We start from the raw sequence: 16,855 nt of genomic DNA on the forward strand, positions 1-16,855 counted from the left end.
ATCCAGCCCCCTCAGTCATCTACCTCTACTAACTCCCACCAACCCAACCCTCCCTCCTCGCCCTCTTCTCACACTCCTCGTTCGCCTCCCCACACCTCCTCGTCAACCAACCTCCAAAGTTTCTGCTCTTCAAGAAACTCTCGTAGAACACCTGGGAGCCTCCTCCACCAGATACTTTGGAGCGGAACGTTAAAGGGTGGCCGTGCGCTTTGAGGGAGGCGAGGAAGGCCGAGGGGGAGAAGGGTTTGAGGGGAGGGAGGGTGTTGATGGGGGTTGGGGTGCTGGTTTGGGGAGGGAGGAGGTGGGAGGGAGGGAGGGAAGAGGTAAGAGTGGAGGTGACGGCGGTGGTGAGAGAGGAAGGGATGGAGGAGAGGTAAGAATCGAGAGAGGGAAGGAAAGGGAGGGAGGAAGAAAGAGACGCGTTGGAACGAACAGATCGGTTGGGATCAGGGAAGCGAAGTATCGATTAAGAGGAACTAGGAACTTCTCCGTCAGGTCGGCAAAGTGGAAACGAAGGTCGTTGTTGGCTGAGAAGTCTGCAGAACCGAAACCAAACCGTCAACGAACAAGAAGCGACAGTCAGCCTCGTTCTTTTTCTCTCGTCTCGTTTCGACGCGTGTTCACTCGTCGTCGAAGAGGCATCGAAGGACGGAAGTCGAAGGAAAGACTCACCACCAGCCCCTCCACTAGCAACCACAGCCTCCAACCTCTTCAACAGTTCCGGATCCTTATCGACGTGTCGTTTCCGTTTCGACTTGAACCCGTCGGGATGATCGTTCTTCCCTGCTCCTACGGACGTCGAGCCTCCAGGTTGTTTCATTCCGTTTGGACGTTGTATGCTGCTCACGACCCAAACGAATAAAGAGGAGAATGTCAGCTCGAGATTCGACGAAGACGAAACAAGAACGACGCGTCGACGAGCGAGACAAAAAGAGACTTACCTCCCATTCTCCCCAGCACTCGCCCGATCTCCAATCGAAATCACATTCGACCAGTGTCCGCAAGCCTGTCGAAAGAAAGGGTTCGTCACACCGAGAACCGTTCCCGGTGGAGGTTGATGCGAGTTGACGAGCAGAGGGAAGGACGCGTCGTGGATGTGGAAATAAGGTCGGATGTCTCCTCCTGGTGGTAGCTGCGACACAATTCCAACACGTCAAGCGGTCAGCCTCAGGCCGAGAGAATTGAGAAAGGAAGAGGAAAGATGAACTCACCGGCCGAATGAAATCCCTCAACCACCAAACGAGTTCCGAGCACGTCCTCGGATCGGGAGCGATGCAGAGGAGAGGTTCTGCTAGGATGAGACATTCCCAGATGAGCCATAGGGAAGGGAGGATGGAGCCGAGGAGTTTGAGAGGGGGTGTGCGAGGGAGGGAGGCGAGGATCTGTGGAATTCGAAGAAGCGGAGGGAGGTCAGCTTCGCGTCGAAGACCGAAATGAAACGAGAGAAGGAAGAAGGGACGAACGTTCTTCCTCGGATCAAAGATCTGGGATTGTAAAGGATGCGGTGATAAAGATGCAGCGGAATGAGGTGATAGATGCGAAGATGATAGGGAAGGTGAAGATGCAGGCACGAGGGAGATGGTAGAAGAAGATGCTGAGGAGGGTGCGAGGGAGGTTCGAACGAGTTGAGAGGATTGATTGGGTGAAGGGAGTTGAACGTTGAAGGTTGTTCCGAGGAGAGGGAGGGAGAGGGTGGCTCCTGGGGTTGGTGCTGGCCTGGAAGGGGAAGAGAAACGGATACAGCAAGGTCAGCTTGGAGGGAGAAAAGAGAGAGAGAAACCGCGGCCGAGCTCACCAGGAAGCGATCTCCCTGCAGGCAGCTTCGAGGACTCTCGGTCCTTCAGCGAAGAACTTGGGAGCTAGGAAGGAGACGATGTTGGTGAAGAGCGAAGGGTAGGGTAGAGGTGTGAGGAGGACGAGTGATTTCTGGTATCGACCGACCAAACAAGAACGAAAGGGTGTGGTGAGCTCGATCGTTTCCTCCTTCCTTCCCTCCTCTTCTCTTCTCTCTCCCTTGTCCTCTTCTTCGAGAGCTCTTCCGCTGACTAACCTGAAAGTAGCCCCTCTTGATCTTCCCATCCCTCTTCTGCAAGAACAGTACGAATCCAAACAACCTGCCCTCCTGCTGTCCTCCGCCTTCTCCTCCGTTGGGATCGAGCTCCTCCTCCCCGAGGGCTGTCGAGCTCGACGAGGAGGAAGAAGAGGCTGATGGATTCGGTAGAGGATCGTTGAGTTTGAAGGACCACGAGAGATGACCTTCGTTGAAGAGAGTGGTGTCTGGGAAGGAGGAGAAGGCTCTATGTGAGGTTTAGGAAAGAAGGTGAAGGTCAGCTCGGTTCCCTTCCTTCCCTCTCCTCTCCTCCCTCCTTCAACAACCCTCCCTGCAAGACTCACATATTTTCTCCTACTCCAATCCCCCATCTCCTCTCTGGTACGCATCTCTCGACCTCTGGTCCTACATCCAAATTGAAGTTGACGACCACGAACGCTTCTGCCCATCTCCTCATCCTTGCTCTCTCCTCGTCCCCGACTCGTTTACTCTCCTGAGCCATATCCGAAATTCCCAGATCTTGAGAGAATCCAGGACGACGACGACCTGCTGGACGAGGATTCGAGTTGGATCGTGCGAGGGAGGGAGCGGTGGGCGAGGAGGAGGAGGAGACGAGTCGACGAGGAGAGGTCAAAGGAGGAGGAACGATCGCTAGGCAGGTTGAGGAGGGAGAGGAAGGGATCCGAGGGGAGAGCAAAGGCCGAGGAGGAGAGGTAGATCCGGATGCTGAGGATGAAGACGGGCGAAGAGGAGTGAGAGGGAAGGTAGCTCGTTTCGTGGGAGGGAAGGAAGGAGTGAGAGGTTGAGCTGATGGCAAGGGAATCGACGAGGAGGAGGAGCTCGTCGAGAAGTCCTGCAGCGAGAGCTCGCCTATATCGCCTTCCATGGTCGAGCAGGGGAAAAGGGGATAAGAAAGGAGCAAGGGTGGTAGTAGAAGGCGACTTCAGGAGATGTGAAGCTCGTTCTGGTTGGGAGGTGATCAACGGAAAGTGAAACGAGAGGAGTGAGTCGATTTCGAGGTGACGTAGGGAAGGAGGAGATGGTGAGCGATGGGCGGTTGCTAGGGAAGATCTTCGGGTCGAGGTGAACATTGAGAAACAGTCGTAGGTTGTTGCCTGACCGTCGGTGAACTGTCGAATTCTCTAATCTCGAGCGTCTCAGGGATTCTAGGAAACGGGAGCCCGTCGTCTCCCAGTCTCAACCGCTAGACTAAGAGTTGCGATCTCGGATCAAGTAGAAAACTTGCGAAGCTCGAGCGGTTCAACGAAGTATCTACGAGTTTTCTGGGCTCCAGAGTGTCAAGCCCGACGGAGACCAACAGCGACCACGACGCGTCCGACTTCTCACCTCGCCCATCTTTCCAGCTTGACGCCTCGCGTGCACAACTATAAGGTCTACGGAACGAACTAGGGAAAAACCGTGGCGCACAGTGTCTGTCAACATGCTGACTGACAAAGAGCAAAGAGGGAACGAGGAGAACGAAGGAAGAGCACGGCGACAGCTTCATCCCGCTGCACCTCAGATCTGCCTTCACAAAAAATGCAGGTTGTCATATATAAGTGTAGCAAAGGATTCTCAGAAGCCACTCGACGCCGTCTGCAGCAAAGCGCCTATGTCTACAAGAGCAGCGACAGCACGTCAAGGCTCTCTCCGTCCTGATCAAGGAGCTCAACGTTGAAAGTTGAAGCTCCATCTCGTCGACCGGAACTTCAAAAAGAAACGTCCCCTGTGGGTTCAGCCAGGTTCGAGGGAGAGGGAGGAGGGCAAAAAAATATTGTTTGACCTTGGGGTGACTCGAACACCCGTATCCGGCGAGTCGATCTTAACCACAAGCCGACGCTCTAACCACCTAAACTACAAAGTCTTAACAAATGACTGTTCTTTGATGTTAGAAAGTCTGTGATTGATGGATAGTATCGCTAGAAAGAAGAGGATGTCGATCTCGTCTTCTCGGACTGGGTCTTCTTCCGTGCCTTTTCTTCTTCCCCTTGCTTTGAGTTGGCTCGTAGTCGCCCTCAGCCAGTGATAGGGCTTTCCTAGTTGTATCTGCTGAAGAAGGGTGGGGGAAGAGGAGGAGGAAAGAGGGAGGGAGGGGAAGAGGGTTTGGGAAGGCGTGACGCCTTGTTGAGCTCGATGCGACGAGGATGAAGATGGAGATGGAGATGTAGAGGTTGAGCCCGAAGTGAGAGGAAGAGAAATACTTACTCGTTCTTCTGGTAAAGACCGAAGATTAGGAAGGAGGAAAGGCAAGAGGCAGCGATGAAGTCGAAAAGCAAGACGCGTCGGAGAGCGAAGACTGGAGGGTTGATTTCGTGCAAGGGGGGTTTTGATCAGGTTGGAGAGATGAGAGGGATGGGAGAAGGTGATCTACTGCTTCAAAGGATATCTGATGTTCTCTATCTGAGCCACTTCGACGCCTTGTGACGAGGGTTGGCTGCTTTTCTAAGGGAAAGAAAGACGCGTCCTCCGGATCCGCCTCGCGGCTTCGACTCTTCTTCCTCTTTTCTCACTTGTCTTCCTACATCGCATCGCCCTTGTGGCTTAGAATCTAGCCCCGTTTTTTTTTGGTTTCCGGTCTACTTTGCGATGAAGGAAGGGGGAGAGGGAGGAAAGGACGACTGAGCGTGGATGAAGGAGGAGGGTTGAATTCGTGCAAGGAGGGTTGAATTCGTGCAGGACGGGATTTGACGCTCCCTGAGGCTCGAGAATATGCCAAATATGAATGATAATGCTTGGGGATGACATCGAGTCTCTATTTGCACGGTTTGGTGGAGTTCGTGATGATTTTCGGGGAGAGAGAAGACGCGTCTGTCTGCGTCCGCGTCGAAGTCGTCTGCGACGATGCCAAACATCTCGGTGCTCGAGAGAACGTCGATGTCAGTTCCGATGTTTCTCAATTTATACGCTGACGTTCAGGAGTGGTTGAGCTACCGTTTAGTAGAAGGATGAAGAGGGAGATCGTCCCGAAGATGGCGACGTCAATCGACTCGAAGAGCTGGCTACGACCTAGTCGAGATGAGTTTCGATGAGGTTGACCTCTAAAGTGAGCCTTGAGATAACCACTCTCCTAAACACCTCGAAGCTCGAACTAGAGACGGATTTCCTCAGCTTCAGCGCTCGAATCCCTCTATTGTCTAAAGAGCTGATTTCGAGCTCCCTCGTCGAGCTTCCTCCCACCCTCACTCACCCTCCCATACTCCCTTCTCCCTTTTTCTACAATGGCTCCTCAAATGGTGAGTTCATCTACCCCATCAGACACCTAGTTTGCTGAGCTAACATCCTTCCTCTGGGCCCTACAGCTCGAGGCGGAACAGGAACAGGAAGCAGCTGTCGAGGTCACTTGGGGTTCATTCTCTCTCCTCTTCTCTCTCTCTCCTTCAAGCTTCCCCTGACCTCGCTCAACTTTCTTTGCCTGCAAACAGACGACCAGATGAACATCAATAATTTTTCCAAGCTCAACAACAGACTCTCGGACGTTGAGGAGGAGCTCACGAAACGACAGGTTCGTTCGCCAGCTCGACTCTCCTTCCTCCTCCTCTCCCCTCCCTCCTCCGCTGACCTTCCCTCTCCCTTTGGTCTCTCGACTCTTCCACAGGAGGAGAAGGAGCACATCGAAGATCTCGTGCTGGAACTCGAGCTGGCAGACGACGAGGAGCCCGTCCTGTTCGTATCGATTCTTTCTGTGCTCGAGCTCACCACCTCCTCCTCCTTCCCTTCCGCGAGCTCACCTTCCTTCCCTCCCCCGTCGTTCACAGGTACAAGATGGGAGAATGTTTCCTGCATCTTCCTCTGAATGCTGCTCAGAAGCGACTGGAAAAGGACCAGGAGGTCATCGATGGGAAGATTGCTGAGCTGACGACGAAGAAGAGGGAGTGCGAGAAGGGAATGGGAGAGTTGAAGGTCAAGCTGTGAGTTTCCTTGTTTCCTTCGTTCGAGTTTTATGCTGGAAGCAGGATAGAAGCTGACCAAGACTCATATGGCTTTGGTTCTCGAAGGTACGCGAGGTTTGGAACTGCTATCAACTTGGAGACATGATGAATGACCGATCTGCCACGAACGAGCGAGCTCAACCTTCTCTCTCCCTTCCATTCCTTCTTTTGAGTCCCAACGTTCGGTCTTCGTTTCATCCTGAGAGCTCTTCCTGCTCTCTTATAGACATTTGAGCCCTATCGAGAGACTGGTCGAATTTTCTCTTCGAGGTTACTGCCCACGAGCTCATATCTCAGGGTGAGAGCAGGCTCCCAGCAAGTTGACCTCGAACGCTCGCCATCTCCTCCCTCCTCTCCCTCCCCTCTCTTTTCCTTCTCGCACCATGTCGGCTGGTCCTTCTTCCTCTCTCGCAGCCTCTTCCTCCTCTCCCGGCTCCCCCTACTACCGAATCGATGAGATTCCTGGCAAAGGGAACGGTCTCGTCGCCATTCGAGATCTTCGTCGAGGGACCCTCCTCGACACCGAGAAGCCCACCCTCGTCCTCAACATGGAAGGGCTCCTCAAAAGAGACACTGTCTACCACCTGCTTTCGTGAGTCTCCACTCTGCAGTCTATTGCACATGTCTTCTACACAGCGAGCTGAGTTTTGTGTCTGCGAGAACAGGAGCCTCAACCATCAGCAGCAGATCGCCTTCTTCTCCATCGTCCCTCGCCCCGCCGAGCTTCGAGACCCCGTTGTCTCGAGAATCTACCGATTCACGCACATCTGGGACAAGAAGAAAGAGGTCGCGATGCTTCCTCGTATCGGTCTCGTCAACCACGCTTGCTCTCCAAACGCTATGATCTGCTGGGAGAAGGACGATTCGGCGTGTCGTGAGCTCCACACTTCTTCCTTCCCCTCCTTCCGTTCTTCCTCCCCTCCCCCTACCTTTTGTGCCGGAAGAGAAAGCAATCGACTCCATACTGACTTCCTTCTCTACCACCCTCTACCTCCCTTCTCCCAGATCTCATCACCACCGCTTCCATCTCCTCCGGAGAAGAAATCCTCATCTCCTACCTCCCAGGACCCTTGATCTTCGAAGATCGACAGAAGCGACTCCAAAGATTCTTCTTCTTCGAATGCAAGTGCCAAACGTGCAACCAGTCCGTCTCGGAACGAGCAGGTCAGGACGAGAAGGTCACTCGCTACGACAACCTCGCTCAATCGATGGCTCGAACGGCGGCTCCTCTCTCGATCCTCGCCTTCGTTCGAAGAGTCGCCTCTCTCTCCATCATAGCAACCGAGGACAAGATGTTCGCTGCCACTTTGGGATCCTTGGTCGAGATGGCGACTCAATTCTGCACGATGGGAGCGGACGAGCACAACGCTGAGGCTTGGGCGAAGCTTTGGAGAGAGTGGGCGTGCTTGGTGAAGAATGAGGAGAAGATCAAGGAGGCGGATGGCTACGTTGATCCTAAGGAGCACGATTCGTGGGGTAGGAAGGTCTCTGGCCAGAAGCAGAAGCTTCTTGCTCCAGTGAGTTCTCGACGCGTCGGTCGTCTCTCACCTTCTCCTCTTCCTCTCTCTTTCCCTTTCCTTCGTTTACTAACTCATCTCCTCTCCCGATTGTCCTCCTCTCAGCCCGAACTCGTCGCTCAGTTCTTCGCATCCCTCGAACTCTCTCCCACCTACACCGCTCCTCCTCCGCCTCCTCTCTCCGCTCGACAGTCCGCCCTCGCGTCGATTCAAGGTGCAGCTTCGGCCAACGGATCGTCGACGAAGAAGCCATCGAACGGATCAGCGACTTCAGCTCTTCCTTCGACAAACTCGTCTCAAGGACAGAAGTCAACTTCGTCAGTTCCGAAGGAGACTCCCGTCGACTCGTCAGTCGCGTCGAACGGATCGTCGTCGTCGGTTCCAGCTCCCACTCCTGCTGCTCCCTTTTCTCCTCCCGAAGCCGAGCCATCCGCTATCCAGGACTCGTGCCAGCCTTCCTCGGATCCATCGGAAGACAAGAAGGGACCTTCCAAGAGTCAGAAGAAGCGATCCAAGCTTCAGGAGAAGAAGGCGTCGTCCCTTTCCCTCGATCAGAACCCCTCTTCTTCTTCCTCCCTCGGTCCTACCCCTCCCGCTTCCAACGTCAACCCCACTTCCCCAGTCATCGTCCCTCCTTCCTCACCAGCCGCCGTTTCCATCTCCACCGCCACTCCAGCCTTGACACCCACCGTCGACTCGAGCCAGTCCTGGAAACGACTCACGACGAAGGAGAAGAAGAAGGAGCAGGATCGATCCAGGAACGCTCACTCCGATCTCTCAGGGGTCACTCCCAAGCCTCCTCCTCCAATCCTCGAGTCCCTCGCCTCGTCCAAGTCGAAGAAGATCGTCGTCGAGGAAACGGTCGCGTCGCAACCCGAGCCGGCTCCCATCTCCAACAAGGCCAAGAAGCGAGCTGCCGCCACCGCTGAGGCTCAGGAGGCACGAAGGAGGAAGGAGGAGATCGACGCTCAGGATCTCGCCAGGAAGGAGTACGAGCAGAAGAGAGCAGCAGCAGCGACGGCGTCGGTCGACGAACCTTCAACCTCTTCCTCGACGTCGGCAACGGACGTTTTCGACGCTTCGACCTCCTTCCCTTCCACCACCACTACCTTTCCAACGCCAACCATCTCCGAAGTCCCTTCCTTCGGTCCTACCTCCTCTTCGGACGAACGAGCTCTCTCCTCTCCTTCTCCTTCTCCCTCTACACCTCGATCTCCCGTCGACCAGAAGAAACGACTCCCGGAGTCTCCAACGACCGCCAAAACCTCTCTTTCCACCGGAGAAGAAGCAGTCTCGGCATCTTCTACTCCATCGGAGCCGACGGTCGGGAAGGACGGGGAGGGAGAGGGCCTGACGGCTGCTCAGAGGAAGAAGAGGAAGATGAGAGAGAAGGAGAGGGCGAAGGCTGCTGCTTCTGCTGCCGCTCTCGCTGTCGCTGAGGGAGGTGAGAAGAATCCCGAGGAAAAGAAGGATACTGCAGGTGGAGAGAAAGGTGGGGTTGGGGTTGGTGTCGAGGAGGAAGGAGACGGAGGGAAAAGGGAGGTTTGGTGGAGGTAAGGGAGGTTGTGGTTGAGGGTCGTTCAGTCGGGACTGCTGTATGGGACGAAGATATGTTTATGCCTCTTAACGACGTAGGACGAGCGAGGTGGGAGAGGGAAGGCGAGCGAGGATTTGGTCGAAAAGAACGCGTCGCACCCTCCCGTCCATTTGCCTTTTGCCTCCTTGGAATCGATTCATCAAAGCCTCTGTATTAGACAGCTCTAAAATAACAGCTACATGTAGATTCATCGGGAGTGCAGTGCGGAAATTAGCGCCCTTCGGCGAATTTTGTCCGCTAAACGCTCGGAAAGAGACGCGTCTGTCCTGCGCTTGAAAAAGGGACAACCGTTCTCTGAGCGACTAAAACTGGTCTGAACAACATACGTAAAGTCTTAGCTTTTTTTTTCAGCATATTCTCGAGCCTCAGGGAGCGTCAAATCTCGTCCTGCACGAATTCAACCCTCCTTGCACGAATTCAACCCTCCTCTTTTTCCACGCCCAGTCGTTCGTTCGTTCCTCTCCCCCTTCCTTCATCGCAAAGTAGGCCGGAAACCAAAAAAACGGGGCTAGATTCTAAGCCACAAGGGCGATGCGATGTAGGAAGACAAGTGAGAAAAGAGGAAGAAGAGTCGAAGCGGCGAGGCGGATCCGGAGGACGCGTCTTTCTTTCCCTTAGAAAAGCAGCCAACCCTCGTCACAAGGCGTCGAAGTGGCTCAGATAGAGAACATCAGATATCCTTTGAAGCAGTAGATCACCTTCTCCCATCCCTCTCATCTCTCCAACCTGATCAAAACCCCCCTTGCACGAAATCAACCCTCCAGTCTTCGCTCTCCGACGCGTCTTGCTTTTCGACTTCATCGCTGCCTCTTGCCTTTCCTCCTTCCTAATCTTCGGTCTTTACCAGAAGAACGAGTAAGTATTTCTCTTCCTCTCACTTCGGGCTCAACCTCTACATCTCCATCTCCATCTTCATCCTCGTCGCATCGAGCTCAACAAGGCGTCACGCCTTCCCAAACCCTCTTCCCCTCCCTCCCTCTTTCCTCCTCCTCTTCCCCCACCCTTCTTCAGCAGATACAACTAGGAAAGCCCTATCACTGGCTGAGGGCGACTACGAGCCAACTCAAAGCAAGGGGAAGAAGAAAAGGCACGGAAGAAGACCCAGTCCGAGAAGACGAGATCGACATCCTCTTCTTTCTAGCGATACTATCCATCAATCACAGACTTTCTAACATCAAAGAACAGTCATTTGTTAAGACTTTGTAGTTTAGGTGGTTAGAGCGTCGGCTTGTGGTTAAGATCGACTCGCCGGATACGGGTGTTCGAGTCGAAAATGAGAAAGGGAGGAAGAGGAGGGTGGACGCGTCGAGATGACTGAGATTGGGATCAGGTTTGAAGTATCTCACGCTCTCACTCTAGCTCAAATCTAGGCAGAAATGCGTTCAAAGTAAGCCAAAGCTACATGTGATCATCGTATCTAGTTTCAGAGCCATCGTCCGGTCTGATCTGGTCGCGCCTTTCTCTGCTCCAATTTCTCTCTCCCTCTCTCGCTGGCCTATCTTTGATAATGTCAGCACCACCCCGAACTTCGGACGCCTCCATCTTGGTCCTCCTCGCCTTCTACGCGTCCCAGATCGGGTGCGAGATCCCTGAGCATCTCTCCTGGACGTCCCTCTCGGCTTGGAAGTGGTGGTCGTCAGGTGGGAACAGGAGGTTCTCGAAGATGCTGTTGGACGGAGTCAACTCGCCTCACGCGTATAGACTTTGGGGAGCGAAAAAGTGGGAGGGAGCAAGAGAGGCGATTGAGAGAGCGAACGGAGGAGTTTGATTGATCTCGTTTCTTTTACGACTTGGCTGCTGTGATATGATCCAACGAGTACACGACTCTGAAGAGAGACTTTCGATCTAACTTTCGTGACGACGAGCGTGTCTTCAAGGCGAGTTCCCGAAGAAAGACTGAGACGCGTCGTGCAGCCTCAAGAACCGTCGAACGCAACGCAGAAACAGAAGAGGATGGGCATATATCGAAATCATGAAGTCGAAGGATAGCTACGAGAGTCGTCGAAGATTGTGCAAAAGAAGGGAAAGGAAGAATCTGGAACGACTCGGATCACTCAACGTCGCCCTCCTTTCCTCCCTTTCCCCCTTCTTCTTCCCATGCGACTTCGCTCTCGATCGAGGAGGCTTGTTCTTGGGATTCGTACGAGGGGTTTCTGTTTTCCTACCCAACAATTCAACAACGCTGCATCAGCATATCCGTCTCCGTCGAACCAAAACGAAACGAACCAAAACGAACTCACGAGCCGGTCCCTTCTCCTTCTTCGGCCCCTTCTCCATCTTCTCGTGCCTCTTAATCATCTCCGGAACGATCACCTTCTCGATGAAATGATACCTCTCCGTCAACGGCAAATCCACCTCGATTCCTCGATAGACAGCTGCGAAGACAACGTCGAGGTGTTGGAAGTCGACGCGTCCGATGAGACGAGGATGCAGGTGGAGACTGAGGTTTTGAGCGAGGCATTGGAGGGATTCGGGGAGGGTGACTTTGTTGGCGAGGATGTACTGGATGCAGGGTAGCGGCAAGAAAGGGTCAGTTCTACCTGAAGAGGAGAAAAGAGCGGCGAAGAAGGTCGGGTTGAAACTGACCTTGGTTCGATTCGACTCGGAGGGTCGCTCGTAGAAGGGGAGACGACCGAAGACGTAAGCACTCGTGCTCTCCAGTTGTTTCCTTCCCTTCGAGGCGAGGGTTTCAGGGTTGTCGATGATGGTTTGGATGGTGGTGGAGGAGAGTCGATTGAGGATGGCGAGTTTGGGATCGATGAGGGAAGCGGAGGAGGAAGAGGAAGCACCGTTCGAGTTCGATTGGAGTCCAACTAGGGTGTGAGTTACGAGAGAAGAGAGTAAGGATCAGAAAGGTCGCTGCTCGACTCGGCTGTAGAGAAAGCAAGAGGAAGACTCACGTCTCGACGGGTCGATTGTCTCCTCCTCCGAACAGAGACGAATGAGCTCCCTTCTCACGTACTCCCCAAGCACCTGAACCAGCCACTGCCCCGTCCAGACATCTCCAAACACAGCAAGAGTTCCTCCCACGAGCGAGAAGAAGAGCATCTCCGTCTGGGTCGTGAGGAAGAGTTCGGGAGATCTACCTCGTTCTCGAGCGAGCGAATCCAGGTTCCATTCTCGAGCGAGCGAACCAAGGAGATCGGGAGCGCAGGAAGCGTTGACGACGAGCTAGAAGAAAAACAAAGGGAACGTCAGTGTCGAAGATGATAAGACTGGGGAGGAGAAGGAGCAACGGACCTGCATTCGATCGGGAGACAAGCCTGGGACGCGACTGTTCAGAATGAAGGAGACCGTGTTTCGAAGGAAGGAAAGACCTAGACCGAAGAAGCTTTCGAGGTTATCCACAGGATCGATGGAAGGATGCGTGAAGATGGTTTGAAAGACATTGGGAGGGAGGGTTCGGATCGCTTGAGCGACGAGGGACGCGGGAGATGGAGGAGGAGGAGAAGGCTGCTGCTGTTGTTCCTCTTGTGGCTGCGGGGCTCGTCGTGGGTTAGAAGAGGCAGAGGAGTCTGTAATCGATGCCAGTCGGGGAAGAAGGATGTAGAGCAAGGAGATTGTGAGTGCTTTCCTCTCGAGCGCGATCCAAAGAAAGGAAGAGCAAGAAACGCAGGCTCACCCGCTCTTACATCGAGCTTGCTGGTCTGTCCGTCAAAATACTTCCTCATCTCAGCACTCAACCAAGCATGAGCCTCCTCAGCTCCGAGACCGAGGCGGACAGCTCCTACGAGAGCGAGGACGACGGCATCGAGTCCAGATCTGTCGACATTGGACCCTCCGTTTTCCCTGATTCGATCCTCGAGCGACCATTCCAGGGCTAGGAAGTACAGCGAGGCCGGCTGAGTCGAGGCATCGACCAGAGGCTTTCAGCCAAATAAGAATATGTGGGACGCACCGGTCGAAGGCGAAGAAGTGGCAAGGAAGGGAAGTTGAGCTCAGAGCTCAGAGATGGAGGCTCACCTTTCTTTGTCCGTGCGTCCACGTAGGGAACTTCTCGACGAGGATCTGGTCCGATGTGAAGAGAAGAGTCTCTGTTTCTCGACGAACGAGAATTCGATGGTCCTCGATCGAGTTTGCCGAGGGAGACGTCAAGGAGAGCTCGACGAAGGAAGGGTCGAGACGGGAGAGCAACGAGTCGAGAAGGAAGGAGTTTGAAGCGAATTTTTCGAGTGGGATAGAAGGTTCCAAGTCTGAGGCCATCGTGCTGTACGACTTTTGAGGAGAGTGGGGGTCGGCGAGGGTTGGGTGGGAGGAGGAAGGCCGGGAGGGAGGGAAGGAAGGGGTGAGCTCGAAGTTGGAGGTCAAACAGCGAGGCGGCTTTCCTCTCCTTCTAGTCCGCTGAAAATTATCTCGTTTTCGGATTTCATCCTAGTGTTAGGCCTCCCGGAGGATCTGGTGCCTTTGTGACCTTCCAAAACTGAAATCGACGTCGAGAAGTGTTCGTTTGTGTTGCGGTGCAGATTTGGAGAAACTCGAGCTCAATTCGACCTTCCTCCCTCCCTCCCTCCAACCCACGACCTCCTCCCTTCCTCCCCCGATGACTTCCTACGCTACTGCCCCTGTGCTCAAGCACCCCGCTCCTCCCTCTTCCTCCCGGACGAACGAATCTCGATACTGGCGTCGTTACAAGAACCCTACGTACATCAAGGAGTACGCTCCTATAACGCACGTCCAGTTCGCCCCTCAAAAGCCTCACCGTCTGGCAGTCACTGCAAGCTCGGAAGTCAAGATCTACGCTCCCAGGACGAACAAGGTCGTCAAGACGGTCGCTAGGTTCAAGGAGACCGCTAGAAGTGGAGAGATCAGGAGCGACGGGAACCTGTTGGTCGCAGGAGACGATTCAGGTTTGGTTCAGGTGAGCTTCGACTTTCTTTCTTGAGCTCGTTTTCGAGCCACCGAGGAGATATAGACTGACCAATTACTTCCTGGGATACTCTTCACTCTCAGGTCTTCAACTTGAACTCGAGAGAAATTCTCAAACAGATCAAGGATCACCAACAGTGAGCTCCTTCCCCTTCCCTCCTCCTCCATCCCTCCCTCCCTCCCTCCTCTTCCTTTGCCCGTTCTCCTGCTTCCTCTGCCATCCCAAGAACCCCGAGCTGATTCTTGATCTCCCTCTTTCCTCTCCCAGACCCGTCCACGTCACCAAATTCTCGCCTCACAACCTCTCCAACCTCCTCACCTGTTCCGACGACACCACCGCCGCCCTCTACGACCTCACCTCCTCTACCCCCCTCCTCACCTTCACCGGCCACACAGACTACGTCCGATCCGGAGCGTTCCTTCCCAACTCCCCTCACCAGATCCTTACAGGTTCCTACGACTCCACCGTCAAGCTCTGGGACACTCGAACAGGAAACGCTGAAATGACCCTTCAGTCCAACTACGCGACCGAAGCCGTGCTTCCCTACCCCTCAGGAGGACTCGTTCTCAGTGCTGGAGGACCCGTGGTGAGGTGTTGGGATCTGGTGGGTGGTGGAAGGTGTTTGAGGGAGGTCAGCAATCACCAGAAGACGGTGACGTGCTTGACGTTCGATGGAGCGAACGGAGCTGGAAAGAGGAGGTTGTTGAGTGGTGGGTTGGATCAGATGGTGAAGGTTTACGATGTGGCAGACTGGAAGGTCGTGCACACGATGAGGTACACGGCTCCTATTCTTTCGATCGCTATCTCTGTGCGTATCGCTCTCCGCCTTTTCCTTCTTCTTTCGCATCGAGGCTCGCACCTCTCTTCCCTTTCGCTGACTCTGGCTCCCTCTTTCCCTCCTTCACTCTTCTTCCATACGGCTCCTCTATCACTCAACAGCCCGACGACACCCACCTCGCCGCCGGTCTCTCCGATTCCACCCTCTCGATCCGTCAACGAGCTCCTCCCAAAGTCGCCGCCATCAGCTCCTCTTCCCACCCTCTCGACTCCGCTCCTCTCAACCCTTCGACCTACACCTCCTTCCTCTCCGCCGGAGCCGATCTCGGAGCTCTCCTCGCTAGCGCAGAGACCGATCGAGCCAAGGACAAGAAGAAGGCTCCGCTGGTCGGAGAGAAGGGAGAGGTCAGGATCAACGACGCGTCCGGAGCGGGCAAGAAGAAGAAGCTCAGGGTTTACGATAGGTTCTTGAAGGAGTTTAGGTACGGAGCTGCTTTGGATGCGGCGCTGAAGAGGGTGAGATCACATTCGTCTTATCGTTTGAGGGTTGGGGGAGCAGAGAAGAAGAGGGAGGGAGGAGAAGGAGGAGACGAAGACGCGTCGAGCTGACCTTTCCGTCTCTCTCGTTCGTTTTTGTAGGACATCCCACCAACCACCTCCTTCTCGCTCATCACCGAACTCATCCACCGAGACGGTCTGCGGACAGCTCTCTCTGGACGAGACGACGTTTCCCTCGAACCCATCCTTCGATTCCTCATTCGAAACGTCACCGACACTCGATTCGGTTCGACAGCAGCCCAGGTCTCTCTCGTCGTTATAGGTGCGTTCCCTTGCCCTTCCCTTTCATCTCGCCCGTTCTAACTCCTCTACCCTTTTTGTTCGTTCACTTCACAGACCTCTACTCCCCGATCATGGGTCAATCCCCTCTCATCGACGACCTCTTCGGCAAGCTCCAGAAGAAGGTCAACGACGAGCTGAGGATGCAGAGGGATGTGCTGGTGGGTCTGAAGGGGATGGTGGATATGGTTCTGGGGAATGCGATCATGGGTCAGGGAGAGGCGAGTCTGCCAAGTCCCGTTGTTGTTTAGATCTTGATCTTATCCTTATTTAGACGAGACGCGGGAGAGGCGAGAAAGGGAGATACAAAGTGAACGAACGAGCAAGCTAGAACTACAAGACTGAAGGCTAAGGTATACTAGAGGTTCCAGTTGGTCTTCGCCTCAGCCGTCAATCGCCTCAACTTCTGCAGAGGGTTCTCGACGGCTCCTCCCTCTCCTCCTCTTCCCTTCGACTGAGGAGCTGGCTCGACGTCCTCGTCCGTGGGTCTCCTCGGTCGTTTCCCTAGACTGTTCTTGACGGGCGTAGAGGTGACGACGAGATCGACGAGCATCATGTTGGATCTGCGAAGCGAAAGAGAACGAGAGTGAGCCCTCGGGTTCGACGCAAAGGGAAGCGAACGGAAAGACGAACCTCGACTCGTTCTCCCTGAGAGCTGCTTCAGCTGCTTCCTGACCCTTCCGATGCTGATCCAGAACCTTCTGGAAGCCTCGTTCGACTTTGCGAGCCTGGTTGGTGTACCAGTCGAGGAGATCGTCGTCCTTGAGGGAGGAGAGGCGGACGGGAGGGAGGCGGTTGAGGTCCACGAGGAGGGAGTCGAAGAGGGTCTCGAGGACTGCTCGGTAGGGTGGAGCTGTAGAGAAGGAAGCGAAGTCACGAAGAAGAGAGTCAGCAAGAATAGGGTAAGGAAGGGCAAAGAGAAGATTTGCCTCACGAGATCCAGAAAGACGAGCATTTCGGAGGTCGCATCGAACGAAACTGAAGGTAGCGTCGTCGTCGAACCTCGAGAGTTCGAGGTACTCTTGGAGAGCTCGAGAGGCAGACCTGTTGGTTTGGAAGAAGGTCAGGTTAGTTCGAGTGGGAGGAGAAGGGCTAGAAGCTGAGACGAACCGGTTGTCGGTGATCTTTTGGGAGGGAGCGAAGGGAGGGAAATCGAGTTCCGGCTTCTCAGACGGTCGAAGGCCTTGCAGAACTCCAGACGAGAACTCGTTAAGCGAGTCCAATAGGTCGTTGAACGTCGAAACAGCGACGTCCCAGTCTGCGTTACGTCAAAGAGGGGGA

At 54.4% G+C, this 16,855-nt stretch overlaps 7 protein-coding genes and 1 non-coding gene across 8 annotated transcripts; 4 read left to right on the forward strand and 4 right to left on the reverse strand.

Annotated features, from left to right (window-relative positions):
* Window positions 1–28: 28 nt before the first annotated feature.
* BDY24DRAFT_341111 (uncharacterized protein) lies at window positions 29–2,507 on the reverse strand (the record flags this gene model as incomplete). The annotated part of the gene is made up of 9 exons (XM_076637429.1): window positions 29–281; window positions 434–536; window positions 673–804; window positions 961–1,132; window positions 1,212–1,382; window positions 1,572–1,716; window positions 1,796–1,926; window positions 2,051–2,297; window positions 2,395–2,507. 9 exons carry the CDS (start codon window positions 2,505–2,507, stop codon window positions 29–31), a joined length of 1,467 nt encoding a protein of 488 aa, XP_076496301.1.
* A 1,322-nt stretch (window positions 2,508–3,829) lies between these two features.
* Window positions 3,830–3,914, reverse strand: BDY24DRAFT_t56. The gene has a single exon. It is a non-coding gene; the product is annotated as a tRNA-His (tRNA).
* A 1,444-nt stretch (window positions 3,915–5,358) lies between these two features.
* On the forward strand, window positions 5,359–6,085 carry GIM3 (tubulin-binding prefolding complex subunit GIM3; the record flags this gene model as incomplete). Its single annotated transcript, XM_076637426.1, has 5 exons — window positions 5,359–5,395; window positions 5,473–5,552; window positions 5,646–5,713; window positions 5,806–5,958; window positions 6,046–6,085. Coding segments are annotated over 5 exons (378 nt in total), but the record flags the coding sequence as incomplete, so codon positions are not given.
* A 216-nt stretch (window positions 6,086–6,301) lies between these two features.
* Window positions 6,302–9,162, forward strand: BDY24DRAFT_390703 (uncharacterized protein). Its single transcript, XM_076640705.1, has 4 exons — window positions 6,302–6,571; window positions 6,645–6,853; window positions 6,985–7,496; window positions 7,602–9,162. The coding sequence occupies exons 1-4, from the start codon at window positions 6,363–6,365 to the stop codon at window positions 9,051–9,053; spliced, it is 2,382 nt and encodes a 793-aa protein (XP_076496303.1). The 5' UTR covers window positions 6,302–6,362; the 3' UTR covers window positions 9,054–9,162.
* A 1,115-nt stretch (window positions 9,163–10,277) lies between these two features.
* On the forward strand, window positions 10,278–11,045 carry BDY24DRAFT_390704 (uncharacterized protein). Its single transcript, XM_076640706.1, has one exon. The coding sequence runs from the start codon at window positions 10,601–10,603 to the stop codon at window positions 10,859–10,861; it is 261 nt and encodes an 86-aa protein (XP_076496304.1). The 5' UTR covers window positions 10,278–10,600; the 3' UTR covers window positions 10,862–11,045.
* A 13-nt stretch (window positions 11,046–11,058) lies between these two features.
* BDY24DRAFT_390711 (uncharacterized protein) lies at window positions 11,059–13,403 on the reverse strand. The gene is made up of 7 exons (XM_076640707.1): window positions 13,057–13,403; window positions 12,716–12,935; window positions 12,334–12,608; window positions 11,994–12,264; window positions 11,680–11,906; window positions 11,334–11,595; window positions 11,059–11,246 (listed from the first exon to the last, which is right to left on the reverse strand). Exons 1-7 carry the CDS (start codon window positions 13,294–13,296, stop codon window positions 11,083–11,085), a joined length of 1,659 nt encoding a protein of 552 aa, XP_076496305.1. The 5' UTR covers window positions 13,297–13,403; the 3' UTR covers window positions 11,059–11,082.
* A 47-nt stretch (window positions 13,404–13,450) lies between these two features.
* UTP15 (snoRNA-binding rRNA-processing protein UTP15) lies at window positions 13,451–15,852 on the forward strand. Its single transcript, XM_076637893.1, has 7 exons — window positions 13,451–13,469; window positions 13,534–13,951; window positions 14,044–14,096; window positions 14,228–14,768; window positions 14,900–15,253; window positions 15,377–15,557; window positions 15,632–15,852. Exons 2-7 carry the CDS (start codon window positions 13,634–13,636, stop codon window positions 15,823–15,825), a joined length of 1,641 nt encoding a protein of 546 aa, XP_076496306.1. The 5' UTR covers window positions 13,451–13,469; window positions 13,534–13,633; the 3' UTR covers window positions 15,826–15,852.
* Window positions 15,829–16,531, reverse strand: BDY24DRAFT_390714 (uncharacterized protein; the record flags this gene model as incomplete). The annotated part of the gene is made up of 2 exons (XM_076640708.1): window positions 15,829–16,137; window positions 16,208–16,531. Coding segments are annotated over 2 exons (335 nt in total), but the record flags the coding sequence as incomplete, so codon positions are not given.
* Between the last annotated feature and the right edge of the window lie 324 nt (window positions 16,532–16,855).

This window comes from Mrakia frigida (genome assembly GCF_051309035.1).
Source record: "Mrakia frigida strain ATCC 22029 unplaced genomic scaffold BDY24scaffold_17, whole genome shotgun sequence".
NCBI lineage: Eukaryota > Fungi > Basidiomycota > Tremellomycetes > Cystofilobasidiales > Mrakiaceae > Mrakia > Mrakia frigida.

What these genes read in the sequence shown, in the direction of transcription:
- BDY24DRAFT_390703 (XM_076640705.1), top strand. Translation starts at nt 6,363, where the DNA reads ATGTCGGCTGGTCCTTCTTCCTCTCTCGCAGCCTCTTCCTCCTCTCCC. An exon ending in ACTGTCTACCACCTGCTTTC is followed by an intron (nt 6,572 to 6,644) that starts GTGAGTCTCCAC and finishes CTGCGAGAACAG; the next exon opens with GAGCCTCAACCATCAGCAGC. An exon ending in GAAGGACGATTCGGCGTGTC is followed by an intron (nt 6,854 to 6,984) that starts GTGAGCTCCACA and finishes CCCTTCTCCCAG; the next exon opens with ATCTCATCACCACCGCTTCC.
- BDY24DRAFT_390704 (XM_076640706.1), top strand. Translation starts at nt 10,601, where the DNA reads ATGTCAGCACCACCCCGAACTTCGGACGCCTCCATCTTGGTCCTCCTC.
- BDY24DRAFT_390711 (XM_076640707.1), bottom strand. Translation starts at nt 13,296, where the DNA reads ATGGCCTCAGACTTGGAACCTTCTATCCCACTCGAAAAATTCGCTTCA. An exon ending in CAAGCTCGATGTAAGAGCGG is followed by an intron (nt 12,609 to 12,715) that starts GTGAGCCTGCGT and finishes CATCGATTACAG; the next exon opens with ACTCCTCTGCCTCTTCTAAC. An exon ending in GACAATCGACCCGTCGAGAC is followed by an intron (nt 11,907 to 11,993) that starts GTGAGTCTTCCT and finishes CTCACACCCTAG; the next exon opens with TTGGACTCCAATCGAACTCG.
- UTP15 (XM_076637893.1), top strand. Translation starts at nt 13,634, where the DNA reads ATGACTTCCTACGCTACTGCCCCTGTGCTCAAGCACCCCGCTCCTCCC. An exon ending in ACGATTCAGGTTTGGTTCAG is followed by an intron (nt 13,952 to 14,043) that starts GTGAGCTTCGAC and finishes CTTCACTCTCAG; the next exon opens with GTCTTCAACTTGAACTCGAG. An exon ending in CAGATCAAGGATCACCAACA is followed by an intron (nt 14,097 to 14,227) that starts GTGAGCTCCTTC and finishes TTCCTCTCCCAG; the next exon opens with ACCCGTCCACGTCACCAAAT.